The sequence below is a fragment of the Papaver somniferum genome, chromosome 1 (assembly GCF_003573695.1).
Source record: "Papaver somniferum cultivar HN1 chromosome 1, ASM357369v1, whole genome shotgun sequence".
NCBI classification, from domain to species: domain Eukaryota; kingdom Viridiplantae; phylum Streptophyta; class Magnoliopsida; order Ranunculales; family Papaveraceae; genus Papaver; species Papaver somniferum.
In genome coordinates, this window is record NC_039358.1 from 46017315 (window position 1) to 46040123 (window position 22809).

The 22809-nt window shown below is 41.4% G+C and overlaps 2 protein-coding genes across 2 annotated transcripts; one reads left to right on the top strand and one right to left on the bottom strand.

The window, feature by feature from the left end:
* The first annotated feature begins 16589 nt into the window (after positions 1 to 16589).
* LOC113300280 (putative F-box/LRR-repeat protein 23) lies at positions 16590 to 18479 on the top strand. Its single transcript, XM_026549518.1, has 2 exons — positions 16590 to 16645; positions 17981 to 18479. Exons 1-2 carry the CDS (start codon positions 16590 to 16592, stop codon positions 18477 to 18479), a joined length of 555 nt encoding a protein of 184 aa, XP_026405303.1.
* A 396-nt stretch (positions 18480 to 18875) lies between these two features.
* LOC113285232 (putative F-box/LRR-repeat protein 23) lies at positions 18876 to 21461 on the bottom strand. Its single transcript, XM_026534211.1, has 2 exons — positions 20928 to 21461; positions 18876 to 19802 (listed from the first exon to the last, which is right to left on the bottom strand). The coding sequence occupies exons 1-2, from the start codon at positions 21284 to 21286 to the stop codon at positions 19184 to 19186; spliced, it is 978 nt and encodes a 325-aa protein (XP_026389996.1). The 5' UTR covers positions 21287 to 21461; the 3' UTR covers positions 18876 to 19183.
* Positions 21462 to 22809: the final 1348 nt, after the last annotated feature.

Genomic DNA, 22809 nt, shown 5'->3' on the forward strand with positions numbered 1-22809 from the left:
CAATTACCACGACTCCACTACTCCATCACTCCACTTCCTCCACTTCCCATGAGAAACGTGGGTTAGGCGCAATGAATTGTATAAATAGGTTCTCCTCCCTATTTCCTAACAAGACAACGAGACATAAGCCAAGTGTTGATACAATCGTATTCCAACACCAGAACTGATAGCTTTCATTCTGCAAGCCAGTTCAGCTTTATGATACTAGTCATACACATCCAACACCTTCACAATCTCAACACCTTCTTCGCTTCCCTCTCTAAGATCAACCCCATCTCCTTCACTTTGTGACCGAAGCAAGTCTGGAACGGCCATTTCTTGGTTTAGGACAGAGTTTTACAGATTGATTTCTCGAATCACAAGCACTCCCGTGCAGTGCATTTGTTTAGGGTTTAGATTCATTTCTCATCCACATACCCCAAATTACCAAAACCAGCAGAAATAGTTTTCACCCATAAACAATTGGCGACCACAGTGGGAGATTAATCTCTCGGTTGCAAAACTGAATTCTCAATATTCATTCCAACCTTCTCGATTTTGGGGATAGATCTTGGTTTCGATTCAATCATTAACCTATTCGTTTTCGGTTTTCATCTCGATTTTTATCTCACGATGTATCTTCTCACGCTAGATTCTTCGGAAACCATAAATGATTCAGATATCTTGGGAAGTGTGGCTAGAATGCTGGAGGATGTCCTGGAAAATCAAGCCGGTATCTCTAGAAGGCAGAGCGAAACATTTCGCCTTTTGAACGATATAGCAGCCCAATTACAAGAAGGATCGGCAAGAATTTACCCAGACGGTGCAAGAAACGCTGAATCCTTATCTAGAAGTCATTCCTTTACCAGCGGAGATGCAAAGAGAGCGCGTAGCCACAGGGGACTCAGGAGAGACGAGCAACATGGTCCAGATGGCAACGGAGACTCGAGACAACTCCACAGAAGAAAAGACTTATCTGGTATGCCACAACGTTTGCCAGATAAGAAAAAGAACCTGCAGCTTATGGAGCCTTGCTGGAAGATTTGTACCTCAAGACTCCTGCCGAAGCTCATAAGACTTCCCAATCCACAACGACCTTTCAGCCAAGTGAAGAAATGCTCGAGGATGGAGAAATCAATCAAGGAACACGTGAGTGCAGAGGATGGTAGCGTTCAACTCATTCACCCAGCAATGATATTATGATGCCTTCCGCATTCCGTCATCCAGTCAAGTGAGCCGCAGATATGATGACACACACTGGTTTTCCAACTCTGTCTCCGAAGCGTGCCCCACATCAAATCCACAGAGAGACGTCACAACGTCCGCTAACGCAAGAAAGGCTGGACTCAAAGTATCCTCGTTTCCCGTTCCCAGTGAAGAAGATCTTGGAGCTGTTGGAGGCATGGGTGGGAGACGGAGAGGTACAGCTGCCTCCTGTATGGCGTCAACCGACCGATCAAGAAGTGATAGATCCGAGATATTGCCACTATCTTCATCACCCTACCGGTGAATGCAACACCTTGAAGCGCATTATTCAGGAGAAGCTTAATTCAGAAGAGTTGCCTTCCCTCTCTAGAAATTAATGCGTACGGCTTCCTTGAAGAGATTACTCAGGAAGATTCAGTTTCATGCAAATGAGGTTCCAAAGAGAAAGTAAGTTATATTAAACGATTCTACAAGAAAGATAGTTTTAGAATTTACTGGGGACTTGGCATCCCACACGTGGAGAAAGAAATTCAATGATCAAACACCATGATTATTTTCCTTCATGTTTCCTTTTTTCACACGATATTTGCAATTTCATATGACATATGCAATCATTCATAACCAAGATGCAAATTCCATTTTAGAATAAACTCTTTCGGAAAAATCAATTCACAAAACTATCTCAAAAAATAAACCAGTTCAAAATTCAACCATCTATTAGTTCAAAACCTGAAACCAAATTGTGAAATAAAATCCTCACAATCACTCAAAAAAGCATCTAAAGAAAGAACACAAGTAGGCGACACGAATCCTTCAAGGAAAGTCCTTCAGCAGCAACTCGTCCTTCTGAGAAAGAGCGGCTTTCATCCTTTGGAGCGCGGCATGTTTCAGCTTCAACTTCTTAGACAATTTTTCAACTTCTTCTTCCTGGCGAGCAATACATTCTACAGAAGGAACTTCGCCTTGCAATTTCTAAAGCTCCTGGATTTCAGAAAATCCTTTGAAGAACCAAGGAGCGTTAAAATCGTACTGCACAAACACGTCTCGGTGGCACTTCCAGTCTTCAATCAGCTTCTCAGAAATACTGCGACCGGTTGTGACGCTCATCCCGTGAATGGAGAATAAAGCTTCTTGGACGCGATTGACCAATGGCGACTTTTGAGCTTCATAGTGGTAGCAATGTGGTCGTGCTTCTTCCATATCACCGTGTATAACTCCTCGAACTGAGCCGGCACACTGAATCCCCCAACCAACACATGACCTGCATGAGGGGTATCAAAGGGAGGATCGAAGATAGCCCCATGAACAACAGGTTGCCTTGCCAATATTTCATCATGAACCTTGTCAGCTGCAAGGGGCCTTTCAGAAGAAGTTACCATGACTGCCTTATCAATTGGAACCTTCTCAGGAAGATCTTTAAGGGGAGCCGCCTCAGCATTAGCAGATATTGCCTCTCCTACATTCCTCCGGATGTCCACTTCACTCTGAATGATGATTTCCGTCACGACCTCGTCTACAAGCTTATTAAGGTTACCACTTGGGGAGGCACTCCGTTCAGTCGATCTTGCACCATCTTTGTCATTATCTTGAAGAGGATCAGTATCACCAGACCTCTCCTTAAAAGGATCGCCAGACTTCTCATGAAGACCGGCATCGCCAGACTTCTCATGAAGACCAACATCTCCAGACTTCTCATAAAGACCAGTATCGGCAGACCTCTCGTTATGACTACGATCCAGTCTTGCGAAAGCATTTTCTTTTGAGATTCCCTGATCGCCAACAAAGGATTACCTTTAGTGAAAGTTGCTCAGGAAGAACGAAACCAAGGGATCAAACAGAAAGAAATTTAAATACCCGCATATTGGAGGAATTGAGGATCACCGAACCACATGCCTGCTTCTTAGACCTCACTCCTGCTTGGGGACTGCAGTCGTCAGCTCTGGTTCATTTACCTGGGAGTGGTTTCAATCGAAAATGCTCCTTCAAAACGTCAGAAGATGGTTCGCCGCGGGAATCTATCACAACCTCCTCCGAGAATTTCTGAAAGGTTAACAATTGCTCCCTCCAAAATTCCTTATACCTGTCGGTTACCGCTGGGTTTCTTCCGATTGGCCAGAAAGGAAGACTCTGCACTGACGAAAATGTATCAGCATTAAGAATGTCCGGGAAAAGTTCTTTTGGAGCCTCCAACGGACGAAGAAATGGAAAACCCTAGTCAAATCCCATTTTCCGGGCATCCCTGTCAATATTGTACGGAGTCACGGTGAATGCTTCGTCAAATAAAGATGGGATATATCCCGGAATGCAGCTTCGCAAGTAAATAAATTCCCCAAGACTCGCGGTTTCGGCATCAGTACGCAACACAGCATCAGGAACAGTAGCAAAAGTCTTTGGTTGAACAATGGAAGGGTGGATCGGTCCCCATGGACGGAAATCTATGGATTGCACATTGTCGAAGACATCCACGAGCTTCACACTAGCCCTGGGACGTCTTTTCTGCCAACGAAGTATTATCGAACCACCATACAAATTGTTGAGTGAAGTTGCAGCAACAAGAGCATAGCTTTTTAAATGCTCCCACAAACACGCCTGAAGAAAAGCGATGTGGATATGCGACTCCACCTTCTTATACCCGTTGGAAACATGCATGTCCGCTGCTAAGGCGTCCAGATGAGAATACAGTGATCCAAGGAACAAGGCACCTAGAGGAAGACCTCACCTTTTGCCAGCCTGATAGAAAACCTAACAAGATCACCTCTTATGGTATTCCTTCCAGAGCCGTCATCAAATATGTCCCTGGATAGCCACAAAGAAAGGAATGCAATTAGGCTGAGCTCATCTTCCAACTCCTGATATGGTTTCGGGTCTGCAGGAGACCACTCCGACACCGACCAAGTGTAAAAGCATTGTGTATCCTTCTTCTCCAGGTCATCGAATTATGCCGCCTTTCGAAGTATAGTGTCATAATCGCGACGTTCTGCATCAGAAAACTTGTAAAAGAAGCTTCCAGCGACATGCAGGTTCATCAATGCAGCTACGCTTTCCAGAGTAATGGTCATCTCTCCCCATCTACATATGGATGTATGAGTAGATGGACGCCACCGAGAAATGAAAGTGATCAAGCCTGCAACATCCTTCTTAATCTGAAGAGTGGTGGATGCCATGACTGCATCAAGGATTTGCGCCTTAATCAAATTAGCTTTAATACTCTTATTATTCAGCATGCGTCTCATCCATCCTTCATAAGGACCCAGCGGGGTATGACATATCTTGAAGTCAATAGGTGAAGGTGGATACTCATTTATCCGAAGACAGAATCTCATCACAAGTGTTGAAGAAGCGGATGGATCGGCTTCCATATTTTCTGAACCAGAGAGCAGGACTATCTTGTGAGAAGGATGCTTTATAATGTTCGGAAAAGGCACGGTGAAAAACTCATCATCTATGTTCGGCATATCTTTGAAGCTGTCAACACACCCTGACTTGGCATCATCATTATCCCCAGAAGACATCTTAGCAGGAGCCCTTTTTTTCATTCTACAATAAAGAAGAAGCAGGGGAGTCAGTACTTGTACGCGTATCATGTATAGTCCCGGACGAGAAGGACACACATTCACGTTAAAGTACACCAAGCTGGGCAAAGCAGGCAAGGATGGTATTGGGTCCAAACAAGGATGGTATTGAGGCACGTCAGCAAACGAGGCCGGTGTTGGTAATTCCACGAAACCGTTCGAGATTACAGGGATAATATCCCCAAGCAAGACTGATATCACGTCAGTCAAGCAGGTATTGGGCCACGCAAGAAAGACTGATATCATGTCAGTAGGCTAGTGTTGGGTCACGTCAAGCCGGTATTGGTCAAGGCCGATCAAGGTCACAAGTCTGGTATTGGGCCACGTCAGCAAGTAAAGCCGGTCAGGACCGATCAAGGTCACAAGTCTGGTATGGGCCACGTCAGCAAGCAAAGCCGGTCAGTACCGATCAAGGTCACAAGTTTGGTATTGGGCCACGTCAGCAAACAAGGCCGGTCGAGATCACGAAGCTGGTATAAGGTCGATGTTCAATCAGGCGTACATAGTGGGACTCACGTTCAACCGAGCATATGGTGGGGCCCGTATTCATTTGCACGTATTATAACACGATTTTCTTTATTCATGGGAATTGTGTCAACGAAATTCAAGCCAAGGGTTTTTTAAGCTATAGCCTAAAAGTTAGGTTTTGCATGCAACAATGGAAAAAAGAAGTAAAAACAACATATTCGTGGATTCACAGCTTGTTTTACTAAGCAATCCTAGAAATATTCGCGGTTTTGCTATCAACTTCATCGAAATTAATCCTACGAAGAAGTTTCATCTACGATGGGATGTTTTCATCAAGAGCGGAAGAGGTTTACCTAAGAACTAGGGTTTTACCTTTCAAAAAGAAAAAAAAACGTGAGAGCAAGGAAGAACGGACGAAATACGTACCTCATACACGTGCGGCGGCAGCAACAAAGTCCGGCAGTAACAACAAAGTCCGGCGGCGGCAGCAAGTCCGGCGGCGTTAACGGCAGCGTCGGCGGGGGCGGCAGCAAGGCCGTGGACGGGAGCTGACTAAACAAAAAAAAATATGTGAGAAAAGAAAAGGGGTCGGTCCCTTTTATAGACAAATAATTGGAGAATCCCAATAGAAGAAGGATTCCTCTTTTGATTCGAACGCCCAAGGAAGGAAACCGGTCCCACCCAAAATTTTCATGCTTGTATTGGCAGTTCACATGGACAATTGCTAGTGGCCGGTCAAAGATTCTTCCGGGTAAGATTTCTTTATCTCGTCTTTCTCACACGTATACGTCACCATCTCATGCCTACCCCACAATAGTGCAATCATTATGTGCTAGGCAGGGGACTTAATGTTGATGGTGGATTTTAGTTCAGGGCTAAAATTGTAAAACTGAATTTATATGCTGACATCCTACAGAGGATAAAGACATTAATAAAGTGATGAATACTTCTTCATTTTCCTAATTCACCTAGAATGAAGCATATGGAAACAATCCCAGTATTCTGTGAATTTATAGCATTATCAATTAATGCATGACCAGCCTTGTATTTCCTGTGTTGTTCCTGCCGAACTCTCATTATTGGAGCGGCATGACGACTGAGTGCTTCTCTCAGCAAAATAACACGAATATCCAAGTGTCACTAATGATGCATGCACGAAATGCCCGTACAGTCTACAACTCTCGGTGTGTTATACTAGCCCGATTGAGCATACATCTCTCGGTGTGTTATACTAGCCCGATCGAGCATCTGGACTGTCCATCTCAGTCTCAAAAATAATCAAGACCACGCAAGTTGGCCGCATGATTTAACCATCCTAGACGATCCTCAGCAGGAGCAGGCTACCACCTTAATGACCACCAGTGGGCCCGCTTATGCCCTGGTTGGTCGAATACCTACCATGGCTCCCAAACTACCACCGAACACCAGCCTGAAGTTGGACGTCCAGGATGGTATGGAGCGTCTTGGAGGAGTCATACGAACAAACGCCGCCTACGGCAGTTTCAAATTCATCACGTCCGTCGGTGTAGATCGTCCCATGGACGGTTGGACAAGTGTTGTCCTGCACACCGGCGGGCCCCCTTCACGCCTGCATAATCGATCCTCCCCTGACCTAGCCACATAATCACGTACATTTTCCCGAAGTTCGGCCGGCGTGAGGTTCAAAGGGTCACAGGAAATTCCACTAAAGGTCTTAAATTGATCACGACCATCCAACTTCACCAGCATGATTGGATGGCTTAGATCAGACCTATAACCGCCATACAGGTATTGGCGTGTTCACCACTGTCCTAATGTGGGGCCCAAACGATCGACCTCTCCAGATGAGGAGTGTAGGGTGCAATTTCGGTCGTCCAAACTAGCATGCACGCAACTGGCGGAAACCCGAATTAGGGTTTGCGACATGCATATGTCGCATATTGATCGCGAGCGTCTGTTTTCGCCATCTTGGATGAAGGGTCCATAAATAGACTAAGCAGGTCCGGAGAGTATCAACATGATCAATGTGGACCCATCTATCTCCATGTCCGACCGACCAAGACAAACCATGGCTAGGTGTCTCGATTCGTGGGCCCAAACTAGGCATGGTCGCGCGGTTTTCTATTGCAAACTGATCTCGACCACTCAACGTAACTGGAAAAATTGAGTGGCTTAGATCGCATATCCATGGGACAGCGAGGTACATACATGTACACCGGCATGCCGTCTACACGCATGACCAATCGGTATTGCTAAAAACGCGTCCCATGCTTGGATTCGACCAAGCTAAAGGTTGATGTTTGAGCACCTCCTAAACCCTAATCCAACGGTCGCAGATGTGGGTCGCAAGTCATCTCGTCCGTCCAACTTCGCCAGCTTGGACGGACATCCTAAGACAGGAGTTAGGCGACCAGTGAGGCATCACCACGATCACCGTACACCACTCTTCCACACAGAGTAATCGGCCAAGTCAGGGCTTACCTGTAAAGCCTCCAAACGATCACTCGAAGATGGTCGGACGTGATGCTATTTTAAGACGCTTAATCGTGACTTACTCCGTTAAGCCTTAAAATAGTGATGCTTCATATGTGCTGAATATATTCGATGCATTACGTACATAGAATACACACGATATTTCATAAATATCGACTTCCTAAATAACTTAGTTATTTAATATAGCATCACATGCTACCTTTTGTGGGTCCCACGATCCACACACTCGAGACATTAATTATGTCACAAACTGGGGGATACTTACTGGGGTATTGGTCTGGCGGTTTACAGCGTGCAGCGCACAACGCGCCATCATAAGAACGTGTCAGGAAGTCATGGACGGTTAGTGATGATGGGAGAAGTGGGCTTTACCTGATCGTGTAACAATTACCACGACTCCACTACTCTATCACTCCACTTCCTCCACTTCCCATGAGAAACGTGGGTTAGGCACAATGACTTGTATAAATAGGTTCTCCTCCCTATTTCCGAACAAGACAACGAGACAGAAGCCAAGTGTTGATACAATCGTATTCCAACACCAGAAATGATAACTTTCATTCTGTAAGCCAGTTCAGCTTTCTGATACAAGTCATACATAGCAAACACCTTCACAATCTCAACACCTTCTTCGCTTCCCTCCCTAAGATCAACCCCATCTCATTCACTTTGTGACCGAAGCAAGTATGGAACGACCATTTCTTGGTTTAGTCCAGAGTTGTACAGATTGATTTCTCGAATCACAAGCACTCCCGTGCAGTGCATTTGTTTAGGGTTTAGATTCATTTCTCATCCACACACCCCAAATTACCAAAACCGGCAGAAATAGTTTTCTCCCATAAACAGTAGCAGACGTCTGATTAACAAGGAGTACAACCTCCAGCCTTCCACAAACTTTGTTGCAGAAGGGAGAAAACGGAAATCCGAACCGTCGCTCAAGCATACCTCATCCCAAGGAAGGATAATCAAGATGCACAAGCCTCTGACCAACGCACAGGAGTTCCTAATCAAGAAGCACCTGACTTTCCATTTTCCATTGAAGATGTGATCGAACTCCTGGATGTCTGGATCCAATATGGTCCAATCAAGTTGCCATATATCAAGAAAGAACCAACTGAAGAAGACATGGAAAGTCCTCGTTACTGCCGCTTCCACGGGTTCGTCAATCATCCCACAAGCAACTGTAGAGTTTTGAAACGCATATAGGGAGAAGGTTGAATCAGGAGAGCTTCAACTGGGGACTGAAGGAGTACACAAGAATCCTCTCCCAATAAGAATATTTACACTCTCTGAACAACCTATCAAAGAGGCAGTTCAATCCTTGGTCGAACATGAATTGCTCTATCTGTCGAAGGCACAAAGGAGAGACATGTTCACAACACTGAATAACATCGTGTCAAGAAGTCCATTCCGGAAATACTTCTTGAGCCTCCATCCACAGACCAAGAGATGTACGATTGGGGACTGCTTACCACAGTCAATCTCAGAAGAAACGAATTTGGAAGAACGTTGATCGATGCTGGCACCGCCATCAACAACATTCTACTGAATACCATCGGATCCACAGGCATCACTCGACGAGAAGCTACTCATTCTCCCATATCAATCAGAGACCTGTAAGGAACGCTCGGAAATACTTATGGCTACATCACTCTCAAGGTGAACATAAGTTCAACCTGGACAGAGACCAAGTTTCACATAATCAGGAAGATCCAGGATATGACATGTCCTTCAGACGAGCGTGGATCCGCGCTGAAAAATGGGTACTTACAAAGCGCCTTTGGTTACACATCTCTCCAACGAAGAAAGTTCCGATCCAGAAGATTTGGCGGGCGTTCCATCATCAGAGCACTTGGAGGAATTTCGAACTTTGACAAGGTTGAAACAAGAACCTGCAAAAGATGCATAGACATTCATCAAAAGGTCATGTACTCAGTCAAGTCTCATTCCTCCCATGTCTATGTCATTTATTTCTCACATGCTACTCTAGCATGGGAATTCAACTCTGCTAGCATCTCTGCCATTGCAAGATGCTATAAGTGGGTAATCTCACTTCAGCGATATTTTACCAAGTGGTAGAATCTGACGTTTCTCCGAGAATCTCGCTGAGACATTCATTTCCGAGATGATATTCAAGAACGACAAATAACAATTAGACATTTCCCCATAGCCTTGCAGGAGTGTTCATGTGTGCCACGAAATCATAAAGCTCTGATGTCTGCACAAGTGTTGAATACCACTACCGCGACTGAGGGAATGTTTCATCAACAGAAGATAGTTGGGACCCAAATGATCAAACCTAAGACATGCTCAAGGGATATGACGCTTCAACGCTCAAGCATTTAAGAAGCCTTCAAATTGTACTCCCAATCAAAGAGTACACCTCCTATAACGGCGCATCTAGCTTCAACGCAAATATCTCGACGATGACACACTGATTCAACACTAGCGCAATCAAAGTGTAACTAAATTACAATCGCTAATTCTTAATTATCCCATGATAAGACTCCTGAAGCAGATGCAATATCATTCATTCATGGATGGCACAAACTCCTTCAACATACACTGGGACTTGATCTTATTGGAATTTGCAATCTGATGTGATTCCATGAAACTTCATCAACGGAACCTCTCTACATCACAAGCCTTGCACGACCAAGGAACTTTTCTCCTCACATCCAGAATGGAGACTGCCGATGTTATCTGCCACAACAACATCGATTCCCTGACGAAGCCACTTTACAGTAAAGTCATATTCAGGAGAATTTGGGTTGAAATCCTAGAACATCTTCATCTTAGGAATGCTCAACTCACCAACTAGTTCGTGCATGTAAAGGCTCACTGGATGGAAGAGCAAAGACTATCATTTTCGGTCTCTGGAGGAATTCCAACCATAGTATCGTCATCAACAAGGACATGTGGAAGAACCCCATTCATGGTATCAGCATCAACAAGAATTTCTGGAGGAAATTCAATTGTGATCTCATCAGTCTCAGGCACAACATCCGGCTTCATCAACTATCCATTCTCTGAAGCGTTACTTTATGGATTGTACTTCTTTAATCCCTAAGGATTCATGTCAAAATGTTTAGACCTGAAAACATAAACGCCTTTCCAAAGCTTACACGACAGACGGGAACAAACCAAAGTCTTCTACAAGATGTTCTCATCGCCTCCACAAAAGAGATACAATACATTTCAGGCCATGGGTTTACAAAAACGTACCAATGGTAAGGAATGGGACAATTCTTCCTCAACAAAAGATGTTCGTCTATGTCTCTGCTACAACATACCAAAAGGGCGCATCAATCGTACATACGAGCTGAAAGATACGGTCTTTACCGTCAGGCCTACGAAATCTGAAAAATTTATACGGGATTACAAATTACAAATGTGAACGCTTCGTTGGATGACCTTTACAACTCCAAATTGAGTGATTCTTTTCTCATGTGATAAATCAGTCTCTTAGCTTCAAAAGTTGGGGTCAAGCATCGAATTCCGACGTCGTATGAGGTTCCCACAGTTTCCAGAGCATACAACATGCAAGCAGCAATTCTTAGACGGGATTCATAACTTTTCCACATTCGATCGGTGTCCACCGGGTCATTCCGCTAAGTCCTTCATCAAGGTACCTCCAAATTCTACCACCTAGGTCTTTACATCAATTTTTCTACCTGGGTCCTCTATCTTGATCTTGCCAGAAGAAGGGAAAACAAAAAGAGAGATTTAACAAGATACTGGGGACTGACGGTCCACTGATCATGGCTATCAGTTTCACAGTCCAAGACTCGTGACACCAGACTCTCATGTTCTGGTCCTTCATCATAAAAGGAATGTTTCCACCGAGACATGGAATCAAGTTCATTACATCACCCCCTCTTGAGAGCAACCTCAATAGTGGTCACGTGACCAGGGTTTCAGAAGTGATGTTTCTACGACTGACAGAAACAAGATGGCACTGCAATCACCATGCTCATGTATCAATCAAGGAGTCCTGATCTATATTGAAACAATGACATCAAAATCCTTCATCAACCGTTCAAGACACAAGCAAATGGTCTAAAGACACAACATGGGTGTTTTACAGCAAGCTCGTCTGAGATGATTTTACACTGTCCTGTACAAACCAACGAGCTGGGAGAAACTGGTGAAGAATCTAGGGATGTGTCATATACTATTCTCTTCATATGGATGTCCTATACAACATATCCAAAATTCACAGCAATTTAAGAAATGAGCAAGGAGATGTGGCCAAAACATTGGACAACATACAACCTGAAAAGTTCTGAAAATCTCCTGGAAGTTTACTGTTTCGCCTTTTTCAGGCCCTAAACATGCTCAAAACTCAAAAATCTTCTTTGATAAAGCTTGGAAATTTTCTGAGGATGAAGAAACATTGGTAGATCATGAAAATCCGACATCATACGAAGATTCTACAGCATTTTCAATGAAGACCTGACTTCTAAATTTTCTGATGACGAATTATGACGAAATTCTTCATTCATCTACATCTGAATCAGAAGCTACGCCTTCCGCGCGAGATCAGACTTCATCTTCATCCGCTAGTCTCATTTGCTGCAGCCGGCGGCGTTTTGCTGATAAGATGCAAGCCTTTCATCTTCAGCTTTGCTTTTCAGTAATAACTCATCTCGTCCCTGCTTCTCTTTTGCATCCGCTAAGGCTAAGAAAGTGATGATTCCACCGCGGACGACTCCCAGATGATCGAAAGATATACAATGCATCATCTTTCCAGTGTATATGAAAGGATTGATTCACCTTAGCATGAACATCTGCAGAAGTCTTCATCTTTGACTTGATATTTCTGGAGCGTTCCCCGGAAGGGCTAGAAGAGTGGTTGTAACCAGAGTCACTACTATCTGAGATGGGTATTTATAGCATTCCTAAATTCCTTTCAGATCTTCTAATGCCTTTGTAGATGGTGGATTTTCGACAAGGGTTAAAGTTGTAAAACCCTAATTATACATGCTCCTGATCCGGAAATCGGACGAGTATTGAGACTCATGTCTCTCATTAAAGCGTGAAAGCTCATGCCATAAATCTCTGACTGCGAAGGCTGTCTCTCAGAGTATATGTAGATGTGTAGTCTCCCAGATGAGGCCATGGCACATCTCATGAATACTGAGCAATTTCAGTAATTATTTCTGTATAGAATCGAAAGATTGGGCGGCTCCTAGACAGCATGCCTGCTAGTATAGAGCAACAACGTCTTCAGGATGAAACCAGGTTTTCCCTGACTATATAGGAGAAGTATGACACTCCAGCAAGTTCATATTGCTCAAGTCTCAGATAATTAATGCTCCTAGACAGCATGCCTTCTAGTATAGAGCTATCAATTAATTATCTCTGATCGTAACTGAATATGCAGCTATATTCTACGATTCTTCGAATATTTCGTTACTTCAATTTATGATTCTTCCCAGCAGAGTTCCATGGGTTAGTAATAAATATTCAACGTACAGGCATCTGAGCATCGACTAAGCCCTGACTAAAATGGTGCAAGTGTACTTAGCGATAATGCACAAACCAGCATCTGAATGCACAAATGAGCATTTCAGAACACGAAGGAACGATGAACCTATGCAAAATAGGAAGAAAAACAATAATAATAAAATATTAGCAAAGGCGTCAGCACACTGGGCTCACCATACGTCCAGTCACGCCGTGACCAGTCCCACGCCCAATTTTATATTTTATTATTTTTCCCTGATCTCATGAAAATTCTCTTATTTGAGCGAATCTCCTTCGTTTCAAGGAAACTCCCAGTCCCATGGTGTTTCCACACATCAAGGAAATAATAAAATTAGGAAAAGGTGTCGCGTGACCAAGCCCACTAGCCGGTCGGCCATGCCCTAGTCGTGGCTGGTCCCACACCTCATGGTTCCTTATTATTTTATTATTTTCCTCATCCCATGAAAACTCCCCGATTTCATGATTTTTCCCTAAACCCATGAAAAATATTATAAAATTAGGAAAACCGTGGAACCGGGCTCTAGCCTGCCGGTCATGCCCTAGCCGGTCCTACACGCCCCTTATTTTACTATTATTATTTGTTTTGTTTTCATCATTCCATGAAAACTCTCAGATTTCAACAAAATACCTTGGTTTCAACAAATCTCTTTGATTTTATAAAAATTCCCTAAAATCATGAAAACTATATAAAATTGGGAAGAGTGCTCTGGGACCGTGCCCGTTGGCCGGCCGGCCATGCCACGGCCATTGCCGGTCCCACACTTCATCATTCCCTATTTTATTATTATTTTATTTCTCTAATCCAATGGAAGTTTCCTAATTTCATAAAACTCTTCAGTTTCATGGAATTTCCCTCAATTCAGAGAAGATACAATTGGGAAAAATATTGCGGGACCGAGCTTGCTAGCTGGCCGGTCATGCCCTAGCCATGGTCGGTCCCACACTTTGCAATCTCCTATTTTATTAATTATTTTCATCATTTCATGAAATTTTTCCTAGTTTCAGCAAAACCCTGAATCCTTCATATTTTCTCAAAATGTTGCTCAAATGTGCAGCGGAAAATATCGAAACTCTCAGGACTAAGACAAGGACATTATGGTGGCACGGGCACATCCTCTTGACCGACCAAGGGTGGCCTTGAGACTTGCAAATAGCTGGTCCCACATGTTTTAATTATTTTGACCTAATTTGCTGAATTGCCCGTATTAGGTCCAAATTCTTTTCAAACAATTGAGGGTTTTCTCAAATGACTATCAACTGGTCCCACGATCACCAAGGGCCGGTCTCATGACCTCTTGGTCGGTCCCTCATCTTTTCATGGCCAGGTTTTACCACATGTCGCTCACACGAGCATTATTTTAATAAATGATTAAACCATCATTTAATCATTCTTTCACCTGGTCCTCAAGAGACTTTGGTATTTTGATCATTCGAGCATCTGGGTATTGTTAGATATTTTCAATATTTTTTGCCGCTACGAAGGGGGGGTCCAGGGGGCGTAGCCCCTCCCGGCTGTATTCGACCTGACCTGTCTAGGGGTTTTTTCTGGTTTTGAAATTCAAAACCTAATTCGGTTTCCAAAATTTTCTATAGTCGCGTCTCTTCCCATTAAGGATGACGACCTTTGATAGCGTCTTTTGAAGATGAAACTACATCTCCAAAAGGCATGAAACCCTCTATAAATAGCGAAGGATTCTTCCCATTACAATCATCAAAAAAAAAAAACTCTTTCTCTCTAAGCATCTTCAGAAACAAATACAGTGTGTTCTTGGTTGGGTCAAGGGAGTACAACCTTTGAATCCAACAACGTTGTTAGGGCTTCATTGTATCCTGACAGCAATATTTCGCTGACCGATTTTACTCGCCAATTTATTGGGAAGGGTCGAAATAATTGCTGAAAAGAATCGCAAGGCTTTGAAGCTCCAGTGATACAAAATTCTTTTCGTCCTCTGGTTTTCATCCTCTGTTACCCTGATTTTCCAACAGGTATTACATGGTGGACTCATCATCCCATGTAGTCGGTCCCTGATTCGCTCTGCGGTTGATTTTCAATAAATCATCAATTCTTAAAATTAGGGTTTTGAATCCAGAACTCTGCAAAAAAATGATTCTGAGTAGATTCGAATACTGATAATTTTATGTTGATTCCATGATCAACACTTTTGTTTATTATGCTCGACCCAGCAGTCAGTATCTTAAATTAATATTTTATTTGGTCCTGCTACCAACAATTCATCAGACTAGCAATATTTGTTCAAATCGGCAATATTTGCTCAGATTAAATAATATTGGTACTATCAATATTCAACAATTCAGCAACACGGTTTGCTCAGGTTATCAATGTTTATTTTGTCTCAGCAGGCATGATTCAATCCATGAGTCTCAGAACATTTGCAAGTTATGTTCAACTCAGCAATACAAGGACTCATCGTCCCATAAAGTCAGCAACTGACTCCACAATCACGAGAAATCAGTCGTGTCATATGGGAGGATATTAACTAGGGTTTTGGTCTGGCGGTCTACGGCACGTGTGTCTAAACACACAACGAGAATGTGAGCAAGTCGTGCAATCAGTTGGAAGAGTCAACAAAGTAGTGGGTGGAAAATTAACCAAGTCTCCGCACGATGAGCAACTGGTTTTGACATGATTTCCCACTTCCCCACTATCTGACTCCAGCAACTGTCACGCTTCATGGGATCATGGTTTTTATAATCCCAGCAATATAAATGAGTCTCTGAATCCTGATTGAACGACCAAGAATTTCTCGACAAGTTCATACAGAAAATCTTTCGTCTACACGAACTCATCGTCCGAGCAATCACTCTCAATTGAGTAAAATTCAATCATTCAGAACTTTCCTGCGCTGAATTCACAACACACCTACAATCTCAGATCATCATTGATCCCACACATTTCTCAGCTTCCCTCCTACAGATTAACCCATCCTCTCTTATGACCGAACTGACTCTGGAACGTCCATTGTTCTTGGTTTAGGCCGGTGTCCTACAGATTGATCTCTCGAACTTAAAGCACTCCCTTCTTGCAGTGCATCTGTGTGAGGTTCAACATTTCGCTCAGTTCAAGGAGTCTCCAGACGGACGTCTCCTCAATTCCGTAAAAACCAGCAAATCGTTTTTCCCCATCTACAGCCGTACACGTGTACTTTCTTGACTTCTTCACTACTTCTAGGCGTTGAGACCCTACACTTGTCTTGATGGCAGCTTCCCTCTTCTGGCACCCATCCGCTGGATATTGGGCACACCGTCTGGGCCCACCACTGCTGACGAGTACACTTTGTTGTACTTCTTTTGACCGTTGACCTCTTTCCACAAATCTCCATCTCTGGTTATGCCCATATTGCAATCCCCTTGCACTTATTATAATATTTTATGACTTAGCCTATGACACAGAACCATCACGTGGAACAGTGGTTCTCTGGAGCTCACGGCGGTTGGAGGTCAGTGCCTCAAATCCCACCTTCATCAGTTTTTGGGATTTTATGGATTGCCTCACTGCCTTGGTCATCTCCTTCCCATGGTCCTCACTGTCTTGGTCGTTGCCTCACTTGTGGTCGCACTTCTGGTCATTGCCTCCTTCTCGTCATTTTCAAGGTAAATTCCCATTTTTTTTTCCTTCTATCAATTTTGGGGTATCTACAAACACACACACAAGTAATTAGGTTTCTTACTTTTTCTGCAAGAGGTGTTAGCTCTACCCCACTGTAGAGCTGTGCATCCATCATTATTCGGATTTTAGATAGAGTGAAAATAAGGACAATGCAAATGAAAGAATAGACACATTTACATTCATATATGCTTTTGTTTTTATCTTTTGAAAACTGTTATCTTCAGCTGCTGATTGATATTATTATGTATTGTTCTTGCAAAAAAATACCAATTGTTTTAGACTTTTAGTAATACTTATTGTTTCGTATAAGATTTTGTCGTCTGCCTTATTTATTATGCGGATGACAATCATCTGATGCATGGTTTTTAAAAGCGTACGCTTCACGCTTCGAAGCGCAGCTCTAAAGCGGAACACCCAAAAAGCGTAATTTTGATTTTTCTTGAAGCGTTGACTAAGTCAATCACTTGAAAATCAAAAATGTAAACTAAAAAAAATATAAAGAGCATGCTAAGGATCGAGCCTAAGAGCTCCTCCTGCTCCCCAAAGAACACCCTATACGACTGTATAGTACAATACTAATTTTTGATGTTAAAAGTGAACATAGTTTTTTTTGGACAAATAATCATAAATTAAATATGGATTTCTTATATAATTCAATGATATTTATAGGCGTATATTTTAAAATATAGCGCTTCAATAACAAATCATGAAGCGTCGCTTCACGCTTCAACATACGATTCGCTTCTTAAAAATTAAAAACGCTTCACACTTTAAAAACCTTGATATGATGGCTGAATTCTTGAATGACACTATAGCCAAGAATTCTTTTTAGTGGATGTGCCAGTGAATGATCTTAGAATTGTAGGCTAACTTGGGCACAAAAAGTCCAGCACTAGTAGTTACAGTGTGAACATTAACTGTTGAGTATAAGTTTTCACTGACTGTGTTGCACCACTCTAACGAGTTCAATCAATCCTGTTTTAGAGCATGGTTGTGTAAGATATTGACCTAAAAATGAAAATCCTTTTTAAAAAAATACTTTGGGGTCCTTGATTATTCTTGTGATCTAAAAAATTACCTAGTTGTGAAGGTAGGGAAATAATTCTTATATATGACCTACCCGTTGGGAAAAATTGACAAATATGCCTTAATTATCTGTTTTCAGGTGTGGTTCCTTAAGATATCTTCGGCTTGTATCCTGCGACAAAGTTAGCGACGATGCACTGATTAACGTTGCCAAGAAAGCTGTCATGCTGGAGGAACTTGAAATATGCCACTGTTCTTTCTCAGAGGATATGATTAAAACTGTTGGGAAAGCATGCCCTCAGCTAACATCGTTCCGGCTCAATTGTCGAGGCTTCAGGCTGCCACGCTTAGAGAGTGATGAGGAGGCACTAGCCATTGCAGAGAACATGCCTCAGCTGCGTCATCTTCATCTTTTCGGGAATAAATTGACCAATGTGGGCTTGAGGGCCATTCTCGATGGCTGCCTGCACCTTGAATCTATCGACCTCCGTCAATGCTTCAACGTTAATCTAGAAGGAGATCTACTGAAGAGTTGTGAAGATAGGCTTATTACAGTAAGGCTGCCGAATGACTCCACAGATGACTATGAATTTGATGATGCCATGGATGAATCCTCTGGAGGACAAGTGCTACTATGATTATCCTCACCACCCGGAGTAATGTTCAGAATGGGTTTCTTCTGGCAAAATGGTCGTGATTTTTTTTGGATTACTGTCTCTTGTTTATCTCTTGATATACTTTTGTTTCATTTTATCAAGTAGTGTTATGGGTTTTGCCAGTTTTGAAGTACTTTTTCTTGGGCTAGTGTAGTAACTCTAAAAAAAAGGGAAATTGTAATTTCTCTAGGACGTAATTAGAACTTCCTGATCACCTTTGAATGAAATATCTGTTGAACTGAATCCAGATTAAAATGTTTGCCGCTAGTGATCTAGTGTGCATTTTATAACATTTTCGAAACAATTTGTGAAGCAAAGCTGTAGTGGCATTTCTCTCCATCTCTACTACATATGTAAAAGAATACAGAGGGAATTTTAACGTTTTTAATTGATTTAAACAGACAACAGACAATGATAGAATTATAAGAAGAGTACTGCAAGGGAGTTCCAGGTTCTAGATATTCGAACAGAATCCATATTTAGAAATACAATACTGGAAGAAGAAGCAAGATCTATCAAATAGTACTTTAAAACTGAAAACACTATTTGATAGATCAAGAAAAAAGAAAAGTCTACCTAAGAGATGAGAAAGACACATCAGAGTACACCAAATTACTCAGTCATTCATCAAAACTTGGTGTGATAATCTTTGGACAAATCAAAAGTCGTCACAGTGGCAGTAGTATTCACCAGAAGTCATAGTAGGCGAATGCATCATCATCATCACATTCGAATTCGGAGATATAGCTGCCTCCAGAAAATTCATAAAGTCCATCGTCAGATAAGAAGTCAATGTCAGAAAATCCAGAGGGGTAATCTTCATCATATGATCCACCATCGATTGAAGCATCAAACTCATAGTCATCAGTGGAGTCATTTGGCAGCCTTAGTTTTATAAGTCTCTCTCTGCAGCTCTTCAGTAGATCCCCTTCAAGATTAAGGTTGAAGCATTGACGGAGATCGAGCGATTCAAGGTGCGGGCAGCCATCAAGAATTCCCCTCAAGCCTGCATTAGTCAATTTATTCCCAAACAGATGAAGATGACGCAGCTGAGGCATGTTCTCTGCAATGGCTAGTGCCTCCTCATCAGATTCTATGTGTGGCCGCCTGTAGCCTCGACAATTGAGTCGGAACGATTTTAGCTGAGGGCAGACTTTCCCAACAGTTTTAAGCACATCCGCTGAGAAAGAACAGAGGCAGATTTCAAGTTCCTCCAGCATGACAGCTTTCTTGGCCATGTCTATCAGTGCATCGTCGCTAATTCGATAACAAGATACAAGCCGGAGACATCTCAAGGAACCAGACCTGAAAACAGATAGTTAACACTAAGGAGTCACAATAATGTTGTCAGGCATACAAACAAGTCAATGTTTCCCAACGTGGGTTCTTAATTATAATAATTCCATGACTTGGTATACTATTATGTCACAAAATGAAATTTCTCAATTCATCTGCAGTTAGACAACAACAGGGTACTTTTTTATATCATCAGATTATCAAGACCCCAAAGTATTTTATTTTGTTTAAAGGGTTTGATATGCAAGAGTAGTATCTTACACAATGGATAATAAGCGTTAAAATAGGATTTATCAAACTCGGAAAAGTGGTGCACTACAATCAACGAAAACATATAGTTAACAGGCAAAGTTCACACTGTGATTTTTTGAACTCAAGTTAGTCCACGATTCTAAGAGCATCAAATGACTGACTGAACGCACTGCACTGGCTCATCCACAGATAGAATTCTTTGCTATAATGTTATTCATTTGCTTTAAAATGTAGAGTGAAAAATAATGGACCGTAATCTAGCAACAAAGAATCCAGATGGAAGACTGCGTGCATATTTTATATACTGCTTGTCCTCTTTTCCATTTTGCAATGTCAGTAACCTTTATCAATCATCTGATGGTTTGTCATCTTCAAAATATAATACGCAAATGGCGAAATTTTCTAAGAATCAATAACAAGTACTATAATGTGTATATTTGCAAGAACAAATGCATACATAATAACATCAACTGGTAGAGGATGACAACAGTATTCAGAAGAGCAAAAGAACAGCATATACACGAATGTGAGTGTCATTACAAATGTTTGGTTTTAATTCCAAATATTTTTTTTCAACACAGTTATGCAGGTTCTATTGTATTGTCCATAAATCTACTTAAAAGCTGAATGATAATGACATTTCATGGAGCAATTCTACAATGGGGTAGAGCTAACACCTCTTGCAGAAACGGTAAGCAACCTAATGATTCATGTATGTGTTCTAAATCAGTCAACAGTTTAGCGGAAACATCATTATCCTTAGCAAGCCATAGACCGGACATAATACTTAACAGTTAACAGAACATTTATAAAACACTCAAATGAACAACTCGAAAATCATAATATTAATAAGAAGCAAATTGAGGGATATGATTGACTTACTTATCAGCAATATACTCTAAAAGCTCATCGGTACCAAAATGTTCCATAGAGAATTCAACCAACTGTCCACAACTCCTATCCACAGCTTCTCTTGCCATCTTTTCCATATCATAGAATTCATCATCGAACAAATCCCACCTATTCCTCATATCTACGGAACGAAACAGTAGAGGTTCTTTGGAAACTTTTCGCCACACAGAACATACAGATTGTGCCCTAAACAAGATATCAACTCCCCCCAATTTAAGAAATATATGAGCAAGAACATCATGAGGTAATTCAGCCCAATTTCTAAATTCTTCTGATAAACTTGATTCTTCCGTTGAAATCGGAGTTTGATTCTCCATAATACACTCCATCCCTTCAAAATTTTAGACCCTAGCTAGAAGAAATCACAAAAGAGAATACATCAAGAAATGATTATCTGAATCTCTGAGGTTTTAATTTGGGATTTCTAATAACTTGAACCCTTTTTAAGAAATGGAGATTCAGAGAAATGGTGCTGGTGGCGCTGTTGGTACCGTTTTATAAAAGGAACATTATTTAAATACCCTGGTATAGGGCTCCTTCCAAAATATCTTTATCATCTTTGCAAATACTTCCAAAATATCCTTATCATCTTTACAAATACGGCTAGGTATGAAAAAGCCCAAACCCAAATTAGAAGATTACCAAAATAACCTTCAAATAAATATAAAGATTCAGGAGAAAACAAGTAACGGTCGGCCATTAATTCATTTCTCTTCTTATCTTCTTCTCTCACCCACTTTCCTTTCACATTCCAGATAAAAAAAAATAAAAAAATTCAAAAAAAAAAAACTGCAAAAAAACTGCAACGAATTGACTACAAAACTAGACAAAAACTGAAACAAAACCAATCAATTGTTACAGAAAACAACAAACTAGATCAAGGAGTAGATTAGTTCAGAGATTTTGCAAAAAAAAAGAAGCAACATATAAAAAAAAACTTCAAAATCTAACGGCAACATCATTTTCAGAAGAACAAACGAATGTAATCAAAGATTCTGTGTTTGAATTAAGTTTGAATTTCACTTGATTTCAATTTTTAGGGTTTAATACATGATTTATCTTCAAAAAAGAGTTTGATTCATTTGATTTCAGTTTTGAAAATGTTCGTTACTGATATCTGCTAGATTCGAACTAATTTTCTTTGATTTTGTTGCATGTAATGAAAGACAACAAAATCAACTGATTATTGTTATTGATACTAATTTTATTCAATTTGATGTTGCATGTGATGAAAAGACAAATCGAACTGCTTTTGTTGGTGTTTAAGGAATCGAATGCTTCTGCTGGTGAAAAGAAATCAGTAAAGGTAAGAAACCTGCTGGTGATACTAATTTCATTCGATTTACTTTGTTCTACTTCATAGTTACTTTGTTCCATTATGTTGAATTAGAATTGTAGTTTATTTTGAATCGCTGCAATCATTCTATAAGAAAAAGGTATTCTAAAATCATTCTATAGGAAAAAGGTATTTTACTACAGATTTGGAAGCAACTGATAGTAGTTGTTCCCATATTTGGAAGCAACTGGTAGTAGTTGCGTTCACATTTTACTATTGGTTTTCAACTAATGCTAGTTGTTCATATATTTTGAAGCAACTGGTAATAGTTGCCTTCATATTTTGAGTCAGTTGTGCATCTATGCCTTATAAGTTGAAAACTAGTACTTGTTGTATGCCTTTGGAATGCCTTATGAATACGATGGAACATGTTAAATGGTTCTGAAGACATCATGTACTATTTTTTACTGGACTTATGCTAGTTGCTCCCATTATGTTCTGAAATGAATTGTGCTTTTGGAAACAACTGGTATTAGTTGCCTTCTATTTTGGAGGCAACTTATGCTAGTTGTTCCC